The sequence below is a fragment of the Psammomys obesus genome, unplaced genomic scaffold (assembly GCF_907164565.1).
Source record: "Psammomys obesus unplaced genomic scaffold, mPsaObe1.curated_primary_1811, whole genome shotgun sequence".
Classification (NCBI taxonomy): Eukaryota; Metazoa; Chordata; class Mammalia; order Rodentia; family Muridae; genus Psammomys; species Psammomys obesus.
In genome coordinates, this window is record NW_026585626.1 from 6,002,424 (window position 1) to 6,029,802 (window position 27,379).

Genomic DNA, 27,379 nt, shown 5'->3' on the forward strand with positions numbered 1-27,379 from the left:
AAAACGTGCTATCTCCATATGTACAAGGGGCGATTGTTTGGCAATGAAAAGGAATGAAGTAGCGATGCATCCTAAACACTAATGAACATCTGTGAAAAGAAAGACGATCACAAAATGCATTGTAGGATTCTATTTATATGATGTTCAGAATAAACTAATCCATGGAGACAGAAAATAGATTAGCAGTTGTTTACAGCTTGGAGATCTGAGGGGAGATGCAGAGGGACATAATACTTTGGAGAGATGATAAAAACATTATAAAAAAGAAGTCATGATCATACAACTCTAGGAATGTGCCCAAACCCCTGAACCATACAGTGTGTGCCATTCTTCCCTGAGACAGTTCACAGTGTGAAGTTGGGAATAAGCAACACACACACACACACATACAAAACGTCTATAATGAATGCTGCCAGATGGCCCATTGGTTAAAGACACTTGCCTGGCAAACCTCGTCACCCGAGTTTAATCCCCGGGGTCCACAAGAAGATGGAAGGGAAGAATACACTCCACAGGGTGTCCTATGACCTCCACAAGAGCCGGGCACGTATGCCGACTCACTCTTCGTTCTTCACATACAGACACAGACATTCAAGTTCATGATGGAAAGCTTTGAAATCTCTTATCTGCGGGGTGTGTGTGAGTATGAGTGTGTGTGTGTGTGTGTGTGTGTGTGTGTGTGTGTGCGCGCGCGTGCCTAAGGAGAGAGGCATCAGATGTCCTCAACTACTCGCTGCCTTATTTTGAACAAGTCTCTCATGGAATCTGGCATTCATTAATTCAGCTAGACTAGCTTGCCATCAAGCCCCGAGAATCCTCCTGTGTCCTGTGGCTCCCCAGTGCTGGCTCCACAGCCACACACAGCTGGGCCTGGCCTTCTGCGCAGGTGAACTCAAGTCCTCACACCTGCATGAAGAAGCATTGACTAAGCAAGCCGTCTACCCAGCTCACAGTTCTCTTCTTTCTGTCTGTCTTTTGAGACAAGGGTCCCCTATAAACTACAGGCTGGACTGGAACTCCCAAGTGATCCTGCTAATGCAGGCTCCTAAGTGCTGGGTCTATAGATCTGAAATTTACTTTTAACCTAAGAGGAAACATGCTAATTTTCAGTTGTGGTCAAGGGCCATGCTGGGGCCTGAGGCTGAAGAACATGTTAACTATTTCGCATCCTAACCATCCAGCACACGGATTTCTATGCTGGGGGGTGTGGCAGATAATATATGTCCTTCTTTAAATGATAATCACCCATTAGAACGCACTGGAATAATCACACTTGAATCAAATCTACCAAGAAAGGGAACACTGACACCAGCTGGCTTCAATGAGCCTCTAAAATCCCAACTGTAGAGTCAGCTGGCTGAAGTGGATGGCAATTGCAAAGTCTTTCTTTTGCTTAATACAGTATGTCAATAAGGTGCTTGAGACTTGATACCCATAGCCAGATGTGGGGTCACATGCCTGCAAGTCCAGCATGTAGAAGATTAAGGCAAGAAGATTTTGAGTTCAAGGCTAGCCTGGGTTAAGATGGAGGTGGTCTTAGAAAATTACCAATTATAGAGGTCTAAATTATGCAAAAACTGCTTATTGAATCTTCTTTGAACTTCCCATTTTTAAAAATTAAAAAAAAAAAAAATGTTTTTCAATAGCCCCGACGGGCCTGGAATTCTCTGTGGACCATGCTGGCCTGAACCTAACATCTGCTTGTCTCTGCTGTGCTGGAATTACAGGCATGCACCATCACACTCGACTGAAATTTGCTTTCAACCTAAGAGAAAACGCTCTGTTAATTCTCAGTTGTGGTCAAGGGCCATGCTGGGGCCTGAGGCTGAAAGAACGTGATAAGTACTTGGCATCCTAACTAAATACAGCCAGTAAACCCCTCCAGACATCGTGCCAAGTGGAAATCAAAGCTGAGAAAGCTAACATTCGTCTGCTCGAGCTGAAGGACTCTCCTGGCCTTCAGACTACACTCCCTTAAGCTGAAGTTCATAAACCTATGTAAGAAAGGCGCAGAGGGGGCTCTCCAGAAACTCAGTCCACACAAGGTAACAAGGTCCTGCTCGGGGCTGGAGATGGCTCAGCAGTTCCCAGCACATACTACTCTTCAACCAGCACCGGCACTGAGCAGCAGTAACTGCAGTTCAGGGAACCTGAGGCCTTTGGCCAGGGTGAAGACCCCCGCACTCAGAAACACACACCCTGACACAGACATACACAAGTACACACGGTGAGAAATTTAAAAATCAGTTTTAAAACGTTCTGTTGCATTTCCCTTATTTTTCCCCACTCCATCTGCTTAAAACTTTCACCACTTAAGAGTAGGAGCAACAGCCTTCAGCACAGGTTTTAGAAATGCTTCCTCAAGAAGCTCAGCAAACTAAGGAGATTCTCATCACTTTTAGAATGGGCGTAACCACCAGCCAACAGATGCAAAAAATTCAGTGGAAGAAAAAAAAATTCAAAACCCACTTCAACATGAACAGATTTGACAATCAAAATAGGATACCAAGTCACTGTTATTATTCATTTTCCTACTTTCTTCTAACAGGGCTTCCATTTCCTTTTCCAAATCTCTGATAAATCAAAGGCAGATGGGGTTGGAAAAATCCTTGGATTGTGCAATTATCACACAGAAAGTACATGAAAATAGACTGCACACCTTAGTATATATAAAAAAAAAACTACAAAATTTAAACTTATCAGGCAACAATGTATTTTTAAAATCTTTATCACCTCTACCCTCTCATTTACTGCCTCCTGAACTTTCTTAGTTTCATCAATTCCCTCCAAATACTCGTATCACCACCATATATCCCAATTATTGTCCCAACATCCAGTGTGCCGATGTGCTGAAAAGTCCCCTCATTTCCTGGGAGCTTTTTCAGCGGGAGGCCTCCAAGACTGGGCTCCAATTGTTCGAGCCATACACTGTCACTTTGGACAATCTGTTCTGATAGGTGTCCCCTGGCAAGCGAAGACACTGAGTTTGTTCAAGTTGTTTTTATAACTTTGCTACTTGTATCAACATTGTTCACAATACATTTTTAAGTCCTTACTAAGTCTGAATGGCTTAAGTTTAGGGCCTAAGGGCTGCTGATATGCTGTGATCAACTCTACCATTAATGAGCTTGCATCTGTTAACCAAAGCTGCTTTCTCAAAGTTATATAACGTTTGTTCTCTGTCCAACTTTTCCCAACTCCTAGAAAAATTAAATGTAGCTTTTAAAAATCTCCCAGCCTCCATGCTCAGCAAACTTGTGGAGACAATACCTTACACACAGGCACCAATGTTGCCATCTATCTAAATAAACAAGTGCAAAACAACTTTTTTTTTTTTTTTTTTTTTTTTTAAAGCACAGAGAATGGAATGCGGGGGTGGGCTGTGTGCAGCCTGGTAACCCCGGCAGTCCCAGCAACAAAGTTGGTGAGGCCAGCATGCTTCAGCGCACACTCTGCTCCGCTTATCCCCAAGAAAAGGAATCAGGAGGTAAAGTGGGGCGACTGGCGACAGGACAGCGCTGGGAAGCGGCTCGCTCCCTCCCGTCTCCCAACAGCCGGCCTAAAGGGCAAAGGCCCAAGGGTTGGAGACCTAATGGAGGGGAAGGTAAGTAGGGATAATGAAAGCGCCGTAGTATAGTCGCCTGGAGACCCCTGAGCACGGAAGGCCAGCAGCAGGCTCGATGGCCTCCTGGGTCCTTTCCCCAGAAGACATGGCCAGCGCGGCTGTTACCCGAAGTCAGTGGCGGTCTCCGGGATTTCCAGGACTCCGTTCCTCCCCCGCGGGGCGCGGCCTGCGAGGGCCGGACGTACCCCTCCCGGGCTCCCGCACTCACCCCTGCGATCTCCTCGGCAGAACATTCCAGCAAACTGCGGTCGATGGCCTGCACCTCGGGCTCCATCTCCGACGCCATCTTCTCTCCTCCTCCTCTCCCCGGGCGCTCTCGCCGCTGTCGCCTCTCCCCGGGCCTCAGCTTCGCCTCTGCTCCCACAGCCGCGACGGGTCGCCCCTGTCCCGGGGCCGTCAGTCCCGGGCCGTCCGGGCGGCCGCGAGCCGAGCTGCGCAAGGAGCAAAGCGGGATGCGAACCTGCAGCGGGGACGGCGGACGCTTGCGCGCGCTCCCGGGCTTGGCGCCCAGAAGTCAAGTCGCCGCCTCGCCCGTGACCCGGGAAAGGACACCGAGAACCCCAGGCCTGGCACTCCGGATGGCCACTACCGCGTTCAACGCCAAGACAGGGGCAAAAACACCCAGGCAGGGGAGCACAGCATGCTGGGTACTGTAGTCGTTCCTGGGGGCCGGGGAGCGAAGTGAAGCCTCTAATAAGGCGCGGCGCACGGGTATCATGGGAGTTGTAGTCCATCCCCTGGCGGAAGCCTGGAAAACGACAATTTAGAATCCCCGAGAGGAACTTGACGCCAGAAGAGCGAAATAACGTGTGAACTCTCGCTTTGCTCTCTCAGCCCCGTTTATTTCTTGTCATTTTTCTGATCTCCCCGGCACCGAGAACAAGCGTTCCGGGAGCGGTAGACACTCAGCTGCCTGTCAGAGGTCCGGCGTCTGAAAAAGACCCCCGTTGTCCAAAGAATGAATGAACCGCGCGTTCTATTCCCGAGGTTCTAATGCCTTGTCATCCTTGCCACTAGTCAGAGAGGCGTGTTTAGCGCCGAGGTTTCGAAAAGTTTTAAGACACGATTTGTTTAAACGTCGCGAGCAGTTTAGTGTATGACCGCTGGGATTTTTTTTATTTCTTTTCTTCTGGTTTTTTGGTTTTTTTTAAGTCTTGATGTAAAAAGGAAAAAAAGTGAGAGGAGCCAACTTAAAAGACCAACTCTCGGGGTTCGGGGAGCGGAACAACGCTGGAAGCGCTTACTTCCGCGTCCAGCCCGCCTGCGTCCTGCGGCTGCGCGGAGGGACAGCCGAGGAGAGGAGCTGGGACTGCCATTGTTTTCGCGGTGTCCCGGAGGTTGAGGGAAAACAAAACAACAAAAACACACAACACTTCAGGGTCCGACGGCAGCCACAGAGCGGTAGAAGAGATACTGGATAGTTTTCAGCTGCGTCGCTTTAAGACAAGTCGTTTTTCTCTTAGAGAGGCTTGTATGTGCGGATGTACTTTGTGACACGCATTTAAATACCTATTAAATGATCTCCGTTTAGGCGCTCACATATGACCAGACCCTAGATTCCCTGTAGGAAGAGGCTGATACTTTTGTTACTGGAGTTGTTGTAGTTGATCTTGGAACCTGGCAGCCCTAATAAGCTAGGATCAGACATATGTCCCCAATAGGACAAGAGATAAGCAATAGTGAAAACACAGAGATATTGCCACATTGGGAAGAGGGACAAAGAGGTCCAGTGACCCTATCCCCACCCTCAAGGTTCCTTCAAAGTCCTGACATGAGGTTTAGCTTTAAATAAAGGGCAGTGCTGGTCAAGGGGTGGTCCTGGTCTATCACTGATCCATCCTCGTCTTGACAAGGCCAGTCTGCCTTGCAAGGTACTCTGACAAGTTGAAGAAACCATAAGAAATGTCTTTCTGGGAGACAAGCTCTGGTTCTGGTTCACACCAGACTCCTAGTCTTTTCCAACTCCTGTTCCTTGGGGTGCATTGTCTTAATAGCCAGGTAGGCAAAGGAAGGGGCACAAACGCCTCATCCACAGGACTTCATACCAGCCAGGGCTGAAGAAAATGGTAGACGCCTTTGCTGCTGGGGAATGCAAAGGCCACCGTCAGGAGCTTGACCCTAAGAGCATCTGTGGTAGTTTGAATAAGAATGGCTCCACTAGGGGCTCATATATTTGAAATGCTTGTTCCCCAGTTGGTTGACCTGTTTGGAGGAGGTGTGTCACTGGGAGAGGGCTTTCAGGTTTCAAAAGCCCTTGCCATTCCTACTTAAATCCTGCTTCTGCCTGCTGCTGTATGGATTAGATCTGAGCTCTCAGCTACTGCTCCAGTGTTGTGCCTACCTGGTGCCGTGCTCCTGGCCATTTAACCCTCTCTTCTATAGCACGGGTCATGATGTCTTACCACAGCAACATACAAATAACTAAGCCTGCCTTGAATTCAGAACCCCCAATAGAGAAGACTAGTCCTCAGTCAGTCAGGTGTTTTGTTGTTGTTTAAAAAGTCCCTCCACAAACACCATTATCCCCACCCCAAAATATTACTCATTAAATAGAGAAAACCTTTTTTCAGACATATCTGCTCTTGGACTGGATGGATGGATGGATCTTGCTTACCATATAGTAGGTTAGATCTCCTAACTTAAAAAAAAAGAAAAAAATTCTTTTAACACTGGGCTTGTAAGATACCTGAGTGGCTTTGCCACACAAACTCGACAAGTGGAATGTTATCACCAGAGACTGTGGTAAAATGAAATGACTTTCAGTATCTCTTCTCTGATCTTCATTCATGGCATGGCATAAGCACAGATTTGCACACACATCACACAATTATAAGTTTTTAATTAAAAAACACACACACACAGGGGACTGGTGAGATGACTCAGTGGTTAAGTCCCCTATTAGAAGACTCAGGTTTGATTCCCAGAACCAAGATGGTGGTTTACAACCATCCGTAGTGCTGTGGATATAAACATGGCTTTGTTTTAATCTCAGGTGTGGAGTGTGGGACTGATTCAGATAGGTCACAGCAGCGAACTATTTGCCACCTGTAGCCTCTAAGAGGAGCTTGTTGTCAGCTGCAAACAGTTTATATCTGAGGACTCTGGAGAGAAAAATAAATGCCAGAGCCCAAGGAGTGTTGGGGAGCTCCAAAGAAGAAAGAACAAGGCTGTTGCTACTTGCCCTGTGGTTCCTGTTTGCTGTTGATACAGTGAGACAAGTTGGAGATCTCCTGAAATGAGGATTGGACTGGCTCCAAGGAACCTGATGACCCAAACCAGCAGGAAGCAGCTGAGAGAACTGTGCCTCCTCTCCCACTAACCCTTCCTTTTTCCCACCTGGTGTTGGGGTGTTGGAAAGGATTGGAGCGGAATAGGGAGAAAGAGATATAAGAAATGTAAATAAAAGTGTTTTTTAAAGGTATGCAAACACCATAGCTCCGGTCCCAGGGGATCTGGTGCATATACTTACACCAGGCCGAACACTTGTACACATAAAAATATATGTATAGATAGAGAGAGAGAGAGAGAGAGAGAGAGAGAGAGAGAGAGAATGGAGCCAGGGTATCACACGTGTTGGTATAATGTTCTAGTGGAATGTACACACCTTACCCTTGTTCATCCAAATGCTGCTTTCTCTCCCCCACTCTCTGGTTTCCATCTGGACATTGCATCGTGATGTTTATTCTAAGCATCACCTGTCTCACGTTTGTGTAAACCTGCCACCATTTGTTCTCTACATTGTCAATAAAACAACCAGCCAGTGCTGAGCAATGGAGAGAATAGTGTGGGACATCCTGGTCTGGTGGGGAGGAGAAAGAAGTGAGTGGGAAAGTAGTTGGAGAGGAGAGATCGGTGGAGAGGACATGGAACTAGAGATGAACTGCATCTCATTCATCTAGTTCATTTGGTAAGATCTGACTAAAAGCAAGTATAATGTGGGAAATCTGAATGGGAGGAAACTATGCAGGCTTTGAGGTTTAGGATGGAGTAACTATTACCCAGCACCGTGCTCTAGGTTAATTAAATAAATCCTAGTGTCTCTGTGGTGAAGAATAACCACTGTTTAAAAGATAAATCAACAATAAATATTAATAATCAACAAAAAATGGCATACCAATGTGGGGCAGAATTTACAGTAATCTAGCAAGAAGGTAAAACTTTAGAGCAGTTTTTCAGTCCTGTTCCTTAAAAACAAAGCAATGGCAGTTCTTAAACTAGGAGCGCACAGATTCCTAATTAGGCAGACCCCCTGCAGAGCAGCAAGGCTTCCAGCAGGCTGCAGGGGAAAAAAAAAAAAAAAAAAAAGTGGCTCTTTAATAAGGAAGCTTCTAAAAGCCAGACTTTACTAGCCAAAGCAGAAGGCCCTTTCAGATGGGCTTCTTGCTGGTCTGAGGAGCAAACATTTGTGGACCTAATAAGTTCCCAGAGTGAGGAAGGGGTCAGGATCCAGTGAGGGAGGCAGAAAAAAATACCTCTCTCTGGAAGCAGGAGCCAGAGACAGACAGAGAAGCCTCAAGCATCTGAACGAGTAAGGTCTGAAAGGGCAGCTGGGTCTAAGAAAGTAAAGTCCTTAGAGGTTTTGAGATTGAAAAAGACAGTTTTCTATGTTGAAAATGGAGGAAGACACAATGACACAGTGCTTCTGAATACCATTTGGGTTTGTTTCTCTTAGCATACAAATAATTTTTTCACTGATGATTTCAGTTTTGTATATCCTCTTTGGGGGAGATCAGGATAAGACAGACTTGGAGAAAGAAGAGACTGAGATAACAGATGCTAAATTAAAGGTCATAGAACAGAGGTTGGGGAAATCTTTGAATCAAAATAGAGAGCCTTCAGAGCAATCCAATTTAGTACTTACAAATAACACAAATGAGGTGGTTCCAGATGAGAAAAGTCCACAGAGGCTTGAAGATATTGCAAAATGGCAGCCCATTGAGATGCTGGAGAGAAAGTCTTCAGCTATAGGCCAGCTTGGTCAGACTGGATATTGTATGTATATTCTTAAGGTTCAGTTACTAGATGAAGGCCTATATGCTAAAGTAGAAATGCAGATCCTGTTTAGTGCTGTCTTGGAACAAGGTGATCCAATGCTGGTGTGGTCAACTTTACAGAGTTTGGAGAACTGAAATATGTGCATCATGCCATAGATTCATAGTCAGAATTCCAGGGGGGCTTTTGCCTTAAATTCTGGAGAGCATGATCCTAAGGTTACACATTTGTTAGAGATGATGAATGTTTTGCAGATGCCCTTGCAAATTGGGGCTGATGGTGCTTCAGCATGCATATCCATTGGAATTCAACAATGTGTTAGACATTATGACATGAAACCTATAACACATATAACTTATAATCCTACAGGTCAAACAACTAGGAAAATATCTAACAGTAATTTTAAAAGATGGGAAATATAATATCTCCCCAAAATAGATTGACTAATTATTTATCAATTTAAAAGTGTTTAAATGAGGTAAGTAGCACACCTGCAAAGACACAGTGGCGTTGAGAAAGGACCAATGGAGAGCAGGGAATGTGCTACGCCGGGGAAGAAGTGTTGTGTGTATTCATACAGGAGAAGAGAAATCATGGGTTCCATCAAAATTAATAAAAATCAGATATGACAGAGAAAGACCACCCGAAGATCTTGGCCACACACAAGAAGAGGGAAATCAAGAAGACTGAACAGAGCAGGTAACACAAATTGCTGAGCCCTTCACATGGGAACAACTCTAATACTGACTGAGACATAAAAAAAATGTCGCTAGCCAGAACTTCAACAATACATGGCCAATAAATCCTCGGTTACAATATCCTCAAAATTTATTATTCCATTCTTTTAATGGGCATAGATAAAATTGGTTTACAGTTTAGGGAGGGGTTAGAGGTCTACATCAAAATTTTGGGGGGTGTGAAACAAATGTATGAAAGTAACCAATTTAGCAATCAGAATCCCGAGGTCACAGGCAAGAAAAGCTCAGCTCAGCTGAGGGGCGTGGCTCAGTCAGCCACAGGTCCCCAGTGCAGTGCCTTGCAAACTCGGCAGATGGCACACACAGGTCAGAAGTTCAAGGTCGTTCTCAGGAACACGGTGAGTTTGAAGCCAGCCTAGAATACATGAGGCCTTGTCTCAAGGCAGGTAAATAAAACGTAAGTGAAACTTAACAATGCTCTTCATAGTATCCCATGATAGAACACATTATTACATAGTTACCTTTTTTATTTTTTCAGACAGGGTTTCTCTCTGTAGCCCTGGCTATCCTGAAACTTGTTTTGTAGACCAGGCTAGCTTTGAATTCACAGAGATCCACTTGCCTCTGCCTCCCAAGTGCTGGGATCAATGGCATGCAGCACTATGCCCTCCTGCTCTGTGCATTATTTATCTCAATTGTGGAATTAATCAGCAATTTATAATAATATTGTTTTGTAATAATATTGTTTTGTAATAATATTGAATATTTATATAATATCGAATAAAATTCCTTTTTTTTTCCCCAGATAAATACCAAACGCTTTTTAAGGATAGCCAAATGATAAAAGAATGAGATAATTCTGGAATGCTCTGCCCTCACATCCTTAAATTCCCTCCTCTGTTAGGGCTGGAGACATGGCTCAGCCGTTAGGCACTCTCAGCTCTTTCAGAGCTCCTGAGTTTGATTCCCAGCACCCACACGGTGGCTCATAGCCACCTGTAACTCCAGTCCCAGGGGACTAGCACCGTCTTCTGCTCTACAAGCATATGATGCCCAAACATATATGCAGGCAAAGCACTCATATATACATACATATATATATGATTTACAATAAAATAGATTCCCTCTTGTGTTGGAACTATTTATCTCCAATATTGTGTTCATTCTTCAATCCACCTTAATTTTGTTAAAGCGTATATTCTAGCAGCTTTCCAAGAAAGGCTGTGTGAAAAAGCCTTCTAGGATTCTCATAGCTTCTGGTACTACTGTCAAGAAATCCACAGCCACTGATGTCTGATCTTTTTTTGCTGACCTTTTCTATCTCAGGAAACCTACTCCGTTCTTCTTTTTATCCTTACAGTTCTGGGTTTTCACAATGATATGATTTAGCGAGGGTTAATTCCCATACATTGGTCCTGGGACCAAGTGGAACTTCTCTCTCTCTCCTTCCCTCCCTCCCATTCTTTCTTTTTGCATGTATATGTGTGTGGTCTCTGTGCATATGTGTATGTGCATGGGGGGGGGTGGATGGGGATGAGTGTGCACGTTTTCAGGGGCCAGAGGTTGATGTCAAATGCCTTTCTTGATCCTTCTCCACTTTATTTCCTGAGGCAGGGGCACTAGCAGAACTCAGAATCCTCAGATTCTAACTTACCTTGCCCTAATGTCACCACATCAGCAGTGCTGGGATTCTGGGCAGGCCCAGCTTTTGTGTGAGGCTGGGGATCTAAATTCTGCTCTTCATGTTCGTAAAGCAAGCATTCTATCTGCAGAGCCATCTCCCCAGCCCCTACTAAGCTGACCATTTCTGCCTGAAAATGTATCTTCCCCCACAAAAGCTAGGATAAGTAATTTGCTTTTATTTGCTGATTTTAAAGGACTTTTCATTTCTACCTTAATCTCTCTTGTGAATTGTGAAACCATGAATTTTTTTGTTCCAGATTACCCAGTGAGTTATGCTTAGATTGATTGCAGCATTTCATAAAACCAAAACTGGGGCTAGAGAGATGGCTTAGTGGTCGCTGTTCTTGCCAAGGACTGGAGTTGGGTTCTGAGCACCCACAGATCCAGGGGATCTGACACCCTCTTCTGGCTTCCACAGGCACCTGTACATACATGGCACACACACACACATTACACATGCACAAATAAATAAATGAGTTTATAAGTTAATTAAAGCTCAAACGTTGAGGTCGTGTCATTAAACTCACATGTTTCTTTGCCTTTTGACTGGTTTATAATTCTCTTCTCATTCATTGCTTCAGCCTCCATTTATCAGAGCAGAGTTGAAAATTCCTTTTAGTATTTGTCTGGTCCTTTTGCAGGTGGTAGACCAGATATAACTGGGGTTTGACCTACTTATTTGTGACAGTTTCCCATTCTCTGTGCTCATCTTTTGGTCCTGTTGCTGTAGAGTTGTGTGTCAGGGGTTAATGAAATATTTGTATATTAGATTTCTATCTATATGTCTACCTACCTACCTGTGAGAGAGTATGCCAACACATTCACATGGAGGTCAGAAGATAACTGTGGGACTGATTTCCACCATGTGGTCCCAAGGACTGAGCTCAGCTGTTGGTCTTGGCATGGACACCCTAATCCACTGAGCCACCTCATCAACCATGGGGAACATTATATCATACCTTATCTATATGACTTCTGCCAGCTATGGAGTGCATAGGTGTAATTCTGGCATTTGGAGGTGGAAGCAGGAAGACCAGGTGTTTGAGGCCAGCCTCGGGTACTTGGGGAGATGGGGCCCAGCGTGTGCTGTGTGTGACCTTATCTTATGAAAAGAGAACTTTAGGCTTCATTATTCCTGAGTTAGGGAAAATTCTCAACTGCAAGATGAGGGATAAATTCTTCCATCTTCTCCTTGATGGGAAAATGGGCAAATTTGAAGGGCAGTTTTTCTTTTAATTGGGTGTGAGTGTAGATGAGGTTGTGCCACAGGCTGTGCCTGGAGGTCAGAGGACAATATTCCCTGACCTGGCCCCTTGCTTGGGGCTGGATCGGACAAGTTAAAACGCTGGGTATGCCAAGCTACCTGGCCCGTGAGTCTCCAAGAGTTCTCTTGTCTCCCAGCCTCATCCTTCTGTAGGAGAGCGGTGACTACACACGTGTGCGACTGTGCCCGGCTTTTATGTGTGTTCTTGGGATTCAAACTCTCATCCTTACAGTTGCCTGGCAGGTGTTTTACCAGTGGCTACCATCCCAGCCCTGAAAGGACCCTAAAGAAATGTTAGGTCATAAACTTAACCTTACGTAATTGTTGCTACAAATTGGACAGAACCTACCTGTTGGCAGCCAGTGAAACCATCACTTGCAGATACAGAAATAGGGAAAGGCCAGCTCCGCTGTGCCTTGAGAGGAACATGGAGGGTAGCAGGGCTGGCTGAGCAGGCAGAGAAGGGGCGCTTTTGTATATGCCTGGGGACTTGACTTGATCCCTGCGCCCCACAAGGTGTCTGGAGAGCTCTGAGTGTTATCCTTTGAGCTCAGCACATCCTCCGTGGCCTGTGTTGCCTGCGCTTACCCCTGCGAACACGCAATAAACACAGGTTTAAAAAGAAAGCAGTGTGTGGGACTCGGCAGGGATGTAGCCGGTTGATCGCAGGCCTATAGAGCAGGCGCAGGGTCTTGGATCCACTCCCGGCAGCGTCTGTGCGGCCAGCGGGATGTTAAATAAGCTCGCTGGACTCCTCCCTCCATGTCCACCGCCCATCTCCTCCTGAGGGGCAAGTACTCCTTCGAACCATGGAACCCCTAAGCCAGACTTTAGGGCTTTACACCGTTCGTACTTTGATTCTGTCCGAATCACTCACCCACAGCACTTTCACTCCGTGCAGGCAAAGCGCCAGCCGCCAAGCCAGAGGACGGAGCACTAACCTTGCCCGGGAGCCTTTACACAGACCGAAGATGCTGTGTTCTCTGCAGAGCCCGGGTTCAAGTCGCTGGGTCCTCTACCTTTGATTCTGCTCTCTGGAATGACACCTCTCTTTCTCCTTTCAAAGCAGCCCTTCAAGCAGAGCCCAGCGCGCTCTAGGGCTGTGTTTCAAATGACCTTGGAGTCTTCTTCAGAAGCGCTTCCTCCGCCATCCCGCCGGAGGCCTGCAGGGGGCGCGCGCGACCAGGCGTGCGGCTGCCGCTGGGGCTGGGCTGCCCTGAGCCTGCAGTCGGTCTCTCTTTAACAATGGAGCTGGCGTTTGTTTAACTGTGACCCCGTGGCACAGCGTGGGGCCCAGAAGTACTGTGTCGCTTTGTTATTTCAGGTTTCGTAAGCAGCTAGGAAGTGACATTCAAAGTGACATCTTCAAGGCAGAGCGCCAGAAGCAAAAGTCCTTCCTCTCCCAAGCTGTGTGGGACGCCCTTCCAGCTGCCAGCCCGGGGTGCCACGCCAGCAGCCTGCACGCTGCTTAAGAGCCATGCCGGCCTTTTCAGCAGTAGGGACATCTCTGTGAGGCGCAGGGGGAAGTCTCCTGAGGACCAGCCTGAGACAAACCGTAACTGGATCACGAATTTGGAACAGTTTTCTTCCAATTGATGGAGCTTCGTTTTCAGTCAATAAAATAAAATATTAAACCAAAGACAGAGGTCCAGGCATGGCTGTTGAATCGCCCCTAGTTAATATGTCACCACCGCGTGGAGCAACCTGAACGTCTGAATCAGTCTTATCAGTGGATGGCAGAATTCCTGGAGCGTTGGTATTTCATTGTGGTGGAACCAAGGAATTGCTGGCCGTGCCAGCGGGAGGTGGACTAAAACAAGGCTGTCTGCTTTAGCAAATACAAATAGGCACACTCAGTTGAGTGTGAATGTCGGACAGCAAACTCGTGCATTTCATTTCACTTTGCACGTCTGAGACAGGGTCCCACTGTGTAGCTTTGCCTGGACTGGAGCTCCCCCGGTACACCAGGCTAGCCTGGAACTCACAGAGACCTGCCTGCCTCTGCCTCCCAAGTGCTGGGGTAAAGGTGTGTACCAGTATGCCCAGTCTTATTTTATTTTATATTTGAGACAGTTTCTCTGTGTAGCCTTGGCTGTCCTGGACTCATTTGGTAGACCAGGCTGGCCTGGAACTCACAGAGATCTGCCTGCCTCTGCCTCCCCTTACTTAATTTTTAACTGCTCAGGAAACACTAAAAATCAATTTGTTCTGTGGTTGAAATTCAAATTTGCAGGATGTGATACCTGTTATTCCAATACTAACTCAGACAGATCTCTATGAGTTTGAAGTCGAGGAGGAGGAGGAAGAAAAAAAGAAAGAAGAAAGTGAAAAAGAAAAAGAGTTCACGTTTAAGTGGAGTCCTGTATTTTTCATTTGGTAATCCTAACTGAAAGAGAAAAGTAAAAAAAAAAAATTTTTTTTTTTTGAACCTGTGGGTAGGAGACCCATTTGAGGTTGAAGAACCTTTTCACAGGGGCCGCACCTCAGATATCCTGCATATCATATATTTGCATTATAATTTATAACAGCTGCAAAATTACAGTTATGAATTAGCAACAAAAATACTTTTGTGGTCGGGGGTCAGGACACCATGGGGAACTGTATTTGAGGGCTGCAGCATTAGGGAGGTTGAGAACCACCGCCTTAGACCTTCAGCACCATTGTGCAGACATAGGCACTATGAAGGGTTTGGAGTCTTTTCATCCACCATCCATTCATAGATATAAGGATATGTGTGCTTTAACCCTGGTTTCTCTATTTGCCAGCTAAGTGACTTTGGAAGAGTTAACTAACCTCTCTGGGTCTTCGTTTTCTTTCTTTCAGTACTTAAAAAGATTTATCTTTCTTTTATGTGTATGAGTGTTTGCTTGCGGCTATGCATGTGTGCTGTGTGTGTGCCTGGTGCCCTAAGAGGTTCGGAGTCCAGAAGAAGGCATTGGTTCCCCTTGAGCTGGAGTTAGAGATGGTTGTGAGCTGTCGTGTGGGTGCTGGGAACTGAACCCAGAACTTCTACAAGAGCTCATGGGTGCTGCTGGGCCGCCTCTCCAGCCTCCTTTTTAAATGGTAATAGTCCATCTTATGATAAGCCTAATCTGTAAATTACACATTATTATCAGTGTGCATAGATAGAAAAAAGCGTGATTTTATCTAGGGCATCAGGCATCCACTGGGGTCTCCTGCAGAGGAGGAGGGATGAATGTAAGGCAAATTCCCTACAATAGTGTGGGCAGGGCGCTTTGACCATCTCTTGCCTGGCAGACAAAATGTCGGAGTAAGGAAGCACTTGTTGTCTGAGCAACTTCAGGCTGCGACACTGCCCTTCGCCTGCTTCTGGACTCGGAAAGGGGCTGGCAGCCATGAGCTCTCCTGGTTCTCAGGCCTTTAGAGAGCATATCTGGAGACCTGTCAGCTTCCAGAACTACACAAGTCAGTGCCTTATGGTAATTCTACACCATCCACCCCTTGCCCAGGCCGGCAAGATGGCACAGTTGGTGAAGCTGGTTGCTGTCAAGCCTGATGACCCAGGTTTGGTTCCTGAGACCAGCATCACAGAGGGAAAGAAACACGCACACCTCCCCACCTCCCCATACAGAGGGGCCAGGATAGATCAAATTCTTTTTTTCTCTGGAGAATCTCAATGAATGTTTTTGGTTCTTTTTTTTTTTTTTTTTTTTTAGTTCTTTATCTCCGTCTGGCATTACTGACTTCCTGCCTGTTTTTATTTGCTCCCTATTGGCACATTCTGATTTTCGTAGCTTACGTTAAAAGTTTTCTCCTGATGCCCATCAGGCATTGGTAGAAACCTGGAGTCCTGGGGAGGATTAGTAGGTGCTCTGACCCCATAGTTTCATTGGTGTCGACACCCTTTCTAAAGACATTGCGCTCATCCTTTGAGACTCTAATGCCATGTATTTTGGTCAGATTCTACCCTGTTGCCCTGGTGTCTGCATCTTAAGCTCGGCTTCCTGGTGAGCTGCTCACAGAGGAGGGACAAGGCTGCGCCTCTCACCTCAGCCCGATGGTCAGTCAGTAGCCAGCCCTCCAGTGCCACCTTCTACCCTACTCGTCACAGAGACAAACTTTAACTCTCTTATTGGGGTGAGGCTAAGGTGTGGGGCAGGGCAATGGTTTCCAAGACTTTAATTCCTTGAGGGTCCTACCCCGTCCTGTGCTGAGGACGGAACTCAGGGCTTTCCAGACCTTTCCACACCTAGCCTTCCACCCGCTTCCCAAACCGCACTTTCACCCATTCTCCTTATTGTCTCCCCCTTCACTTCCGCCAACGACTGGTCTATTGGCTCCTGGGCCTTTGGGGGGCGGTTCTCTAGTACAAGGTAAAATAGTTATTTCTGTGTGTCTGATGTGTGTGTGTGCATGTGCCATGTCCATGTGCAGAGGCCTGAGGATAACTTTGTGGAGTTGGTGCTCTCCTTTTACCTTTATGTGGCTTTTGGGATTTGAACTCAGGTCATATGTTTGCACAGTAAGCACCGTGACCTGCTGAGCCATCTTGCTGGCCTATTTTTAAAAATAATTTTCTAAAACTGATTCTTAACACTTTTCGCTTCCATTTAGGATTTATATATATTTTTTCTAGTTCCCAGGTCATTTACTTATAGGACAGATATTAACTGTGTGCGTTCATTTTGTTGTTGGACAATATGATACGCTCTCTGACTGTGTGTGTGTATATGTGTGTTTTGAATATACATGTTCCTGTGGGCGTGCACACACACGTGTGTGCGGGTACACATGCTCATATGTGCTTGTGCTTGTGAAGGGCAGAGGTTGGCTTTGGGTGTTTTCCTTGATCACGCTCCACCTTATCTATTTATTTAAAATACGCTTTTAAAAAAGGACTTGTTGATTTTATCTACTGTGTGTGTGTACTGGAACTAGAGCTACAGGCTATTGGATGCTGCCTGACACGCTTGCTGGGAACGGAGGCGCTGTCTGCTGGAGGGGAAAAGGCGCTCTTAACTATGTCTCCAGCTCCCCCCTTGTTTTTTTGAGACAGGGTCTCTCACCGAAGCTGGAGCCCATTGCCTGAGCTCTGCATGTGCCGGCCTCCTCCACCCTCAGCCTTGGAGGCACAGAGGCATGCTACCCTGTCTGGTTTCCAGGCTCAGGCCATGGCCTGAATGACAGGCACCCCACCATGAGCCATCTCTACAGGCTCCACATTTTTTTATTCTCATGTGTCCAAACTTTACAGTAACACACTTCAAATAATGAAAAATTCCTTTCTTTTCTTTTCTTTCTTTTTTTTTTTTTTTTTTTTTTGTTCCGTTGCAGAACTGGGGATTGGACCCAGGACTTCATGTATGCTAGGCGAGTGCATCTTAGGGTTTCTATTGCTGAGCTGAAATGCTGTGACTGAAAGCAGCTTGGAGAAGAAGGGGTTTATTTAAGCTTGCAAGTCTCAGGTCACACTGAGGGAAGTCAGGCAGGAGCTGATGCAGAAGCCATGGAAGAATGCTGCTTCCTGGCCTGCTTTCCAGGCCTGTTCAGCCTGTTTTCTTTCACAACCTAGGACTGCCTCCCTCCCCAGGGGCCTCCCCACCCACAGTGGTCTGGGCCTTTCTACATTAATCATTAATCAAGAAAATGCCCCACAGAGTTGTCCACAGGCCAAACGGATGGAGGCAATTTCTCAAATGAGATTCCTCTTTCCAAATGGCTCTAGCTTATGTCATGACGACAAAATCAATCAATCAATCATCAACCAACCAACCAGGACACCTTACTAACTTAGATGCTTTTCCACTGCCTGCTTCTGCCCTTTCTCAGATTGCTCTGGCTTGTACCTTTGTACAGCGTGGAAAAAAGCTAATGATGTGAGTCTCCATCTTTCCCTGACTTCTTTAAGCTGTTCACTTTTCTGTGCTCTTCTGTACTTTGCTATATATCACTTTTCTGTTTTCTTCTCAACTTAGTTCAGAAACACTGCTATGTGTTCTTCTGTAGTTAATTCACAACGCTGTTTTTGCGTTTCAGAGCTTATCTTGGAAACATGTTTATGTGCTTTTTTCTGCTTTGCTTGACATTGGTGTTCTGTTTTCTCCTCGACTTAGTTCAGAAACACTGCTATGTATTAGGGTTAGGGTAAATCAGATGTTGGTTTGGTTTGCCTGAACCACTATGGGAAGGAAGTACCCTTCTCTTTTATTTAAGGGATTCCTGTTACAAAGGAATGCTAAATTTATTCAGAGACTTTTAAAAATCTACCCTATAGATGTTTAAAAACTTAGCTTCTGAGACTGACCCCTGCACAGATGTAGCCCACACCAGTGCAATCTCCAGTTGGGTGTCCTAGTAAGAGGAACAGGAGCTGTCTCTAACATGAACTCAGTGGCTGGCTCTTTGATCACCTTCCCCTGGGGATGGGGCAGCCTTACCAGGCCACAGATGAAGACAATGTAGCCAGCCCTGATGAGACCTGATAGGCTAGGGTCAGAGGGAAGGGGAGGAGGACCTCCCCATTAGTGGACTAGGGGAGAGGCAAGGGAGAAGAGGGAGGAGAGGTGGGATTGGGAGGGTACCAGGGAGGGGGCTACAGCTGGCATACAAAGTGAATAAATTGTAATAAAAAATAAATTTAAAAAGAAGAGGAAAGAAAAACATTTATTATGATTTTTGCATCACTATTCCAATGTGATGTACTTCCACCATCTTTGTCTTAGTTGGCAAAACTTGACTATTACTTTGAAAGAATCTGGAGCTGGCTGTGGTGGCACACACCTGTAATCCCAACACTGGGGGAGGCACAGACAGGCATATCTCTGTGAGTTCAAGGCCAGCCTGATCTACAAAAACTAAAAAAAGTTAAAAAAGGACAATTAGCCTTATTTTCCATGTCCCAATTTTAAGATTTTTGTTAGATTTTTCCTGTGAATGATTCTAGGCCTTTTTTATTTCTCTCGTGCCCTCTTTCCCTGTGACTCTATTTCCCCTAATAAAACTGGCCTACTGAAACAACCACAAACAGCCAATAAAACCTTAGCTTCCAGTATGTCACAGTTGTTATTAATTATTACACTTGTTTATTTGTGTGTGTGTGTGTGTGTGTGTGTGTGTGTGTGCACAACTGTGCACGAGTGGAAATCTAAGGACAACTCGCAGGAGTCAGGTGTCCTCTTCTGTTGTGTGTGTACCAGGGATCAAACTCAGGTCTGCCAGGCTGTCGGTAAGTGCCCTTACCCGCTGAGCCACCCTGGGCTTCTCAGCAATGGAACCCAGGGCTTTGTGCTCGCCAGGCAAACATCCACCAGCTAACCTACATCCCTGGCCCCTTCCCCATGGCTTTAAAAAATCCATATCCAGAGTGAAATGCATACATAGTTTGATTTTTATGGTTTTGTTTGTTAGTTTTCCCAAGACAGGGTCTTACTATGTAGCCCTGGCTGTCCTGGAACTCACTCTGTAGGCTAGGCTGAACTTGAACTCACAGAGATCCACCTGCCTCGGCCTCCCGGGTGCTGGGATTAAAGGTGTGCACCATTACTTGTGCTCTGCAGCTTTCTTTTTGATATTGTAGTCTTCAGATTTGTGCATCAATATCATAGTGGCTTTGTAAAAAAAAAAAAAAAAAAAAAATTAAAAAGCTTGTTTTTTCTCTTCTGTGTTTGAAAAGTGTGACATCATTAACATTATTTGGCAGAGGATCTAAAAAATTCCAGCTCCCAGGATTTAGGCAGATTGGCTCTGCACCCCTCCACCGCATCAAGTCCCAGCAGGAAGGGAGATATCTCCCTGTGAACAAACTCCCCGATGCCAGCATCGTAACCCACGGCTCAGCAGGTACCCAGAGAAGAGTTATTGAAAGAAGGCTGTAAAATCTACTTTCTAGAAGCCTTGGGGAGCCGGAAAAGGAGGAGAAGGAAAAGGAAAAGGAGGAGGAGGAAGCGGATTGTGTTGTTTGGACAAGAATTTAGCTCCGCAGACCATGTTTTCCTTCAGGCAGCCACCAGACAAGGCTGAGGAAACAGGACAGAGTCAATGGAATTCCTGCCACTCCTTTATCCAAAGCCCCCTGATCTGCTGTTGCGATGTTGGGGTCTCTAATTTCCTCTATGTTTTCCCCAAGGGGTGATGGGAGGCCCCCTGTGGAGCACTAGCCAAAGTCTGGGGTTGCCACTCACAGAGAAACAGCAGAGCAGTGGGTAGGTTTAATAAGTCACCCTTTCTGTGGAGGCCGTGTTTAAGGTAGGGTCGAGGCCTGCTCTAGCGGTCTAGCCCAGCACCTCATGGTATCTCATAGTTTATCCACTGCCGGAGGAAACACTGGAGGTTCTAGAAAGAGTTTGGTGTAACCAGGGCCCATCTCAGCTGTGTGTGCCTATGGAAGCATAACTTCAAGGTCACTCTCCAGGTTATAGATTCCAGTATGGGGATGGGGTGTTGACCTGGTGTATACTTTAAATGGGCTCAGTCACCTCAGCACTCCCCTTTAAACTTTCATGAATGTTGAGAGTCTATAGTTCACGTGCCCAAGAACACAGGCCCTGAACTTCACAGACATGGCGTACCTTTTATTTCCACCCGAACTGTGTGCATTGGTCAAATGAGTGAGAGCTTTGGGGCCTTAGCATATCTATAGAATCCATAGATAGGGGATTGGTTTGGGGGTTCAAGAGAACATTGAGATGGATTGTTGTTTTATAATAAATACAGAGATTTATTAAAAGAGTTATTAACACCATTGATGGTCAAGCAGAGGCTTGAATGGCAGAGGCTCTCAAGAGAGATCAAACCCACCTAGCAGAATGAGGGTCCCTTATACATTTTAGAGGAATGGGTAAATTCTATGCCACATGATTAATGGGTCATTAATAATATGTGCTTGCAGTCATGGGGTCTGACCTCTGACCGGCAGATGGAGTCTGTTAGCTTGGGATGGATATATATATATATATATATATATATATATATATATATATATGTATCCATCCCATCCATATATATATGGATGGAGAGAGCAAGATTCTAGAAAAACAAGTCAATGGAGAAGCTTTACAAAATAATGGCCCTAACAGTACCTGCCTTATAGGGACAACATGAAAAATTAAGGGCAAAAGGGTTCTGACAGGGTCTAGCCTATACCAGTTTACTATTTATAGCTTATTATTACTTTACAAGCCCTCCCAGACTGATGCGTGCGTCACCTTATTTATTTGTTAATTTATTTGTATTTATTTTTGAGGACCTCAGTTTGAATTCCCAAAAAAACCATCTAAAGCCAGACAGGCCAGCATTGCCTACAGCAAAGTGCAAAGCGGAGGCGAGTCCCTGGAACCTTGCCAGGCTGACTGTGTCAAGCAGGGCGGGAGGGGAACACTGAATTGTCTCCTGAGCCCCACACGTGAGCCACACTGCACACATGAGCGTAACAACACACAATTGCGGACACACGTGGATAAAACAAGGGGCTGCACTGGGCTCTTGCTGCTCCCAAACCGCGAGATTAGTAAGACTCTCAAGCGGAAACTTCCGGCAGCGATTCTCAGCAGGTCAGTGGCCCCTGACTGTGGAAAACGGTTTCCTCGCTGCTTCCTAACTGTAAATTTGCTACTGTTAGACACTATAATGTAAATTATCTGACATGCTACCCCCAAAGGAGTCAAGACCCACAGGTTAGTTCACAGTCACAGATCTCTGGGATTCACTTACCAGTGAGCTGATAACAAACTAATAACTTCCTAGTGTGTGATTAGTGAAATGAGGTCTATTGTGTTTCCTTGTTTCCTTCCCCCCTCCCTCCCTCTCTCTTCTTTCTGGTGTTGAAACAGAGTCTCCATATAGCCCACGCTACCTTTTATGAGAAACTTGTTTTTTTTCTATCAAAGGTGGTTAGGTCAACAAGAGCCCCTATTTCCTGAACCCCACCCCCTTCCTCTTTGCACCAATAAGTCAATCACATCAGATGATGGAGCTGAGCTCCCACCAATGGGGTGGGACACAGTCAGAGGGCATTTTGGCCAAGGGTGCTGCTGGCTAGCTGATCTTGGGTTCTATGCACCCTCTCTGCAAAAAGAAATCGCCTTGCCAAAAATGTGCTCCGTGAGCTATGGGGCTGCGGGCTCAGAGGCAGGGAGCTGTGCGGTGGCCTGGAGCTCCCTCAGGAAGTGCCGCATAGGGCCGGCCCAACGCCCACCAGCCAGCTCCCAGCCAGGAGCCACCAGCCTTGCTGGGAAATGGAAAGCTAGCCTCCGGCAACTTCCCACAGTCACAACAGTTGTGCCCGGAGACTGGCACCGAGGACACGGTGGGTGTGCAGCGGCCTGGAGCTGGCACAGAACCTACCCCCAAGTGCCCTGCCCATCAGCAACATCACCCTGACTCCAGGCAACAGCAGGATATCCGAGATATCCGAATCTCAGAAACCGGAAGCCCTGAACCAGACCGACGATCCTTGCACGCCAAGCTGCGGTTCCCAGCGCCACTGCAACAAATGAATACGCGTGAGGTGCGAAAGATGGGGGAACAGAGCAGCGGGCGCACCCCAAAGACAGGCGGGATGGGATGACTGACAGCGTGGCCTGCTGCGGCCTGGCGCTTGCGCAGTCTCGGCCCCCGGGACGTGCCGTTCACCCGGAAGGTCAGGTTCTAAGCAACCACAGGATGTCCAGGATGAGGAACGGTTTTCTGGATTGGATCGTCTCAATAGACCGCGGTGGTTCTTGCTGCCCCTGGAGGCCACGCTGGTGTCCACGTCCCCCCTCCCCCCGCCGTCCCAGGCTGTGTTGAAGCTTGAGGTTCACGTGGGTGTCCGTGCTCCTGAGCGGCACCGTCCTCACCACCCTGGAGCTCGACAGGGGCATGGAACCTGGGACCCCACGCCAGACTTCCCGAACCAGAGTCTTTGTGATGATGCGGTCTCCACAGGGTTGGTGCGCAGAGTGGCCTGGGAGATTCCTTGTTTAGGATGCGGCTCTTGTCTTGGGTGTGAATTGTCTGGAGAGTGTAAAAGAGAATCCCATGAGCCCAGCTGCACCCAGGCCAGTTAAACCCCAGGCTCCTGGAGGTGGGCCCTAGTGTTCTGCATTGCAAGACTCCCAGCAGATGATAACCAATGGCCACAGGGCATACACGTGTGTGTGTGTGTGTGTGTGTGTGTGTGTGAGAGAGAGAGAGAGAGAGAGAGCACGTGTTTGTGCATGTGTGTGTGTGCTCGCGTGTGTGTTGTATATGGTGTTCAGAGGACAGCCTCAAGGGTCCTTTCTGAGGCTTAAAAACTTTGTTTGCTTGGTTTCTTTTTTTCAAGACAGGGTTTCTCTGTGTAGTCCCGGTGTCTTGGAATCAGAGGTCTGCCTGCCTCTGCCTTCAAGTGCTGGGATTACAGGTGTGATACCACTGCCTGACTTAAAATGCCTCTGACTCAAAATAAAATATTTATGATCTCCTTTTCTTGTTCACATGCTCAAATGCACACACACAACCTGCGTAACCCATATAATGTTAATCGCATTCTTGTGATTATATGTTTTCTGGGCTGACCGCTTGGTAGCTAACCAGTTGGGACATTCTGCCCTGGGGAAGACTGTTTCTCTCAGCGTTCCCTAGTTGCCTGTAGTTCTTCGATCGGGGTTGAGGCCTTGTGAAACACCCTATTCCCTGTTAGCATGTCAGTTGGTGTCCTTGTTTAGGCCATGTCTAGGCAGCCATACTGGTGAGGCTTCATTTGTGTAGCTTCTCTGCCATTCCCAGGAGACACGATCTCACAGGAAACATCTATGTCTCTTACAGCTCTTCTGCTCCTCCTCCACGATGTTCCCTGAGCCTGAGGTGCGGGAGTTGTGTGGTAGGTGTGTCATTTGGGGCTGTCCACTCCACAATCACTCCTTCCCTGCATTTGATCAATTGTGGTTTTCTGTAATGGTCTCCATCTGTTGCAAAGAGATGTTTTAAGAAGTCCCCGTGAGAAGCTTCTTAAAAATGTGGGTTCCATGATTCCCAGCATCCACATGGTGGCTTACAACCACCCATAATTCCAGTGCTGGGAGATCCGGTGCGCTCTTCTGACCTCTACAGACACCAGGCCTGCTCACCGTGCAGTACATACATGCAGCCACAATACAAAACAAAACAGAATAAAATATCCCTCTCTCACGAGTTCTGGGAACCAGACTCAGGTCAAATGAGAGCAGGGCACGAAGTAAGAGAAGCTTTTCCTGAGCTGCCAGTTGAGGGTCACACCGAAAGATACTCAAGATGAGTCGAAGATCGAGGTGTGGTGGCTCACACCTCCAGCACTAGCAATACTGAGGCAGGAGGATTGCTTTGAGTTTGGGGCTACCCTGGAATATATGCTAAATGCCAGGCCTTTATGGGGCTACATAGCAAGATCCTGCCCCCAAACAAAACAAAACACAAAGCTGGGTTAGAGAGCCCCTCTGCCTGTTTCCTGCAGCCGTGGGCCTCGGCTTCTGCTGACCACCTGCAGTCTCCCGAGGTCTATTGAAAATTCTCGATGGTTAGTAGTGTACATGTCCAGCTCAGTCTAGACCTTTACAGAAGTCCTAATTGTGCCACACTGCAAGGTTCAGTCTGAGAGCAGACTGAGAGCTAGCTGTATGGGAGAGCAAGATAGGATCTTTTAGGAACAGAGGTTGAGGCCAGTGCTGGAGCACACCTTTAACTCCAGCACCTGTGGGGCAGAGGCAGGTGGATCTCTAAGTCTGAGGCCAGTCTGGTCTACAGAGTGAGTTCCAGGACAGCCACGGCTACACAGAGAAACCCTCTCTTGAAACACTACCACCACCAACACACACACACACACACACACACACACACACATACACACACACACACACCAAAGGAAGAAAGAAGGAAAGAAAGAAAGGAAGGAAGGAAGAAAGTAAGAAAAGAAAGGCCTGAAACATTCTTGAAGCTCTTGTTATTGTTTACTCATTATACATTTTCATTAAAAAAGTGAGGCTGGCTGGGTGTGGTGACACGCGCTTTAATCCCAGATCTTGGGGGGTGTTGGTCAGAGGTTCAAGGTCACTGTTGACTATATGAATCACACACACACACAAATGAAGAGGGGGTGAGAGAGAATGAGCGAGCGCTCAGTTGTCTTAACTGTTAGACTTGCTGCCCCAGGCTAAAGGCTGTCAACTGTCACCCCCCTCTTGGCCACTAGGGGGATGGAACCAGCTTTCAGGAACAACAGCCTTTAGTCTGCTAGAGAAAGGGCAGGTAAATTGTGCCTGTTAGCTTAGTGGGTAGAGGACCAGAATGCACTACCTTTAAAAAAAAAAAAAAAAAAAAAAAACTCTTCTGTAAGGGTCAGTTAAATCCTATGAGATCCCAAGGGGACTTGATTTGCCCCCAGAGAGTGAAAACTGGCCCAATCTTTTTGGAGAAAGCAATGTAATTACAGAAGCTATTCCCTGAATGGCTTCTCCAAGTCAGAAGCTCTGCTCAACCCTTTATGCAAATAGGAGTCCTTGTGGTGACCTCGCCCAGCAGACTTTATTGTTGCTCCCATTTTCAGATGAAAATGAATAGTTGAAGATAGCAGAGGAAAGAGCTGAAAATGAAAGGATTTGAACCCAGGCAACTAGACTCCAGGACCTGCTTTTTTCTTTTTTTAATATTCATTCATTCATTCATTCATTCATTCATTCATTCATTCATTCATTCACTATGTATTTATTTTTGAGGATCTCACTATTATTCTCTGGCTGTCCTGGAACTCACTCTATAGACCAGGCTGTCCTGGACTTCACAGAGCTCTGTCTGCTTCTGCCTCCCGGGTGCTGGGATTAAAGGTGTGTGCTACCACACCAGGCTTCAGGACCTGCTTCTTAATCTTTAAATGTGTCACCTAAACATAAACTTAGGAGACATGGCTCACAACTTAAGAGCCTTGGTGCTCCTTCAGAGGACCAGAGTTTGGTTCCCAGCGCCCCCATATGGCAACTCACAAACTTGTTGCCCCACTCTGGCCTCTGTGGGCACCTGCACACACAGAAGAATGTACACACCCACATACACATAATTAGAATAATAAATCTTTAAAAACTAAAAGTAGACTCAGCCCCTTTAGTTACATCTACTGAAGGAAGGGATAAGGCAACTACATAATTCAGAACCTAATGAAACCTAGAGTAATTGCAATGTTCCTATATTAACAGATTGTCAGATAAACAAGACAACATGTACCTTAGCTTCTTTTCCTGTTGCTGTGGTAAAATACTTTGACAAAAGCAACTTAAGGGAGAAAGGGCTTCTGCATGCTCACAGTTCAAGGTACAGGCCACCCTGGAGAAGTCAAGGCATGAGGAGCTTGAAGCAGCTGGTTGCATCCCACGCATGGCCGAGAAGGAGAGAGTGAGTCTGCAGGACACGACTCAGCTCACTGTTTTCTTGTGCTGTCCAGAATCCACTATCTAGGGACTAGTCCCACCCGTAGTTAACATAGTCAGGGAGGTCTTCTCGCATTGATTAACTCAGTCCAGACAATCCTTGATGCATGTGGCCAGAGCTCATCTCTCAGGTAAAACTAAGCTCTGGCAAGCTGACATATAACACTATACCAATACCAGTTTTTGAGGTAGAAAAATTTTCAGCAAGTGTCAGGTTAAAAAAAAAAAATTAAGGCAGGGCATGGTTATGCAGGCTTCCAGTAATTGGGAGGTAGAGACAGGAGGATCAGGAGTTCAAAGTCATTCTCAGCTACTGAGCAAGTTTGAGAGCAGGCAGACTGTGTTTCAACTAACCAACCAACCAATCAACTAACTAATCAATTAACTAATCAGCTGACTAACTCGGTTAGAAAACACATGCAGCAAGCCGGGCATGATGTCACAAGCTTGTCACCCTGGCCTGAGAGACTGAGAGGAGAGGACAAAGGAGGTCAAGGCTAACTCTGGTGCATCATGAGTTCGAGGCCAGATGGCATCACTTTGAGATTCAAGGCAAAACAAAACTATGAAACAAACATCCAGAAAAGAGATTCAGAGTTGGGTGTGGTGGCACACACCTGAAATCCCAGCCCTTGGGAAGCTGGGGGGGAGGGAATCTTGAGTTCCATGCTAGGCTGGCTTGGGCTGTAGAGTGAAACCTTCATAACTCATCCTCTTCCAGAGAAATCATACACAGTTCGACTTC

The 27,379-nt window shown here is 46.5% G+C and overlaps 1 protein-coding gene and 1 long non-coding RNA gene across 3 annotated transcripts in view; both read right to left on the reverse strand.

The window, feature by feature from the left end:
- Ubr2 (ubiquitin protein ligase E3 component n-recognin 2) overlaps positions 1-4,238 on the reverse strand; it is an 81,752-nt gene extending 77,514 nt beyond the window's left edge. Inside the window, exon 1 of one of the 2 annotated variants that reach the window (XM_055613228.1) lies at positions 3,834-4,238. In XM_055613228.1, coding sequence (XP_055469203.1) covers positions 3,834-3,911 — 78 coding nt within the window. In that variant the 5' untranslated portion in view covers positions 3,912-4,238. The remainder of the gene's footprint in view (positions 1-3,833) is intronic. The other variant, XM_055613222.1, reaches the window with a different exon arrangement.
- A 5,185-nt stretch (positions 4,239-9,423) lies between these two features.
- Positions 9,424-13,417, reverse strand: LOC129681334 (uncharacterized). Its single transcript, XR_008720836.1, has 3 exons — positions 13,204-13,417; positions 12,612-12,852; positions 9,424-9,730 (listed from the first exon to the last, which is right to left on the reverse strand). It is a non-coding gene; the product is annotated as an uncharacterized LOC129681334 (long non-coding RNA).
- Positions 13,418-27,379: the final 13,962 nt, after the last annotated feature.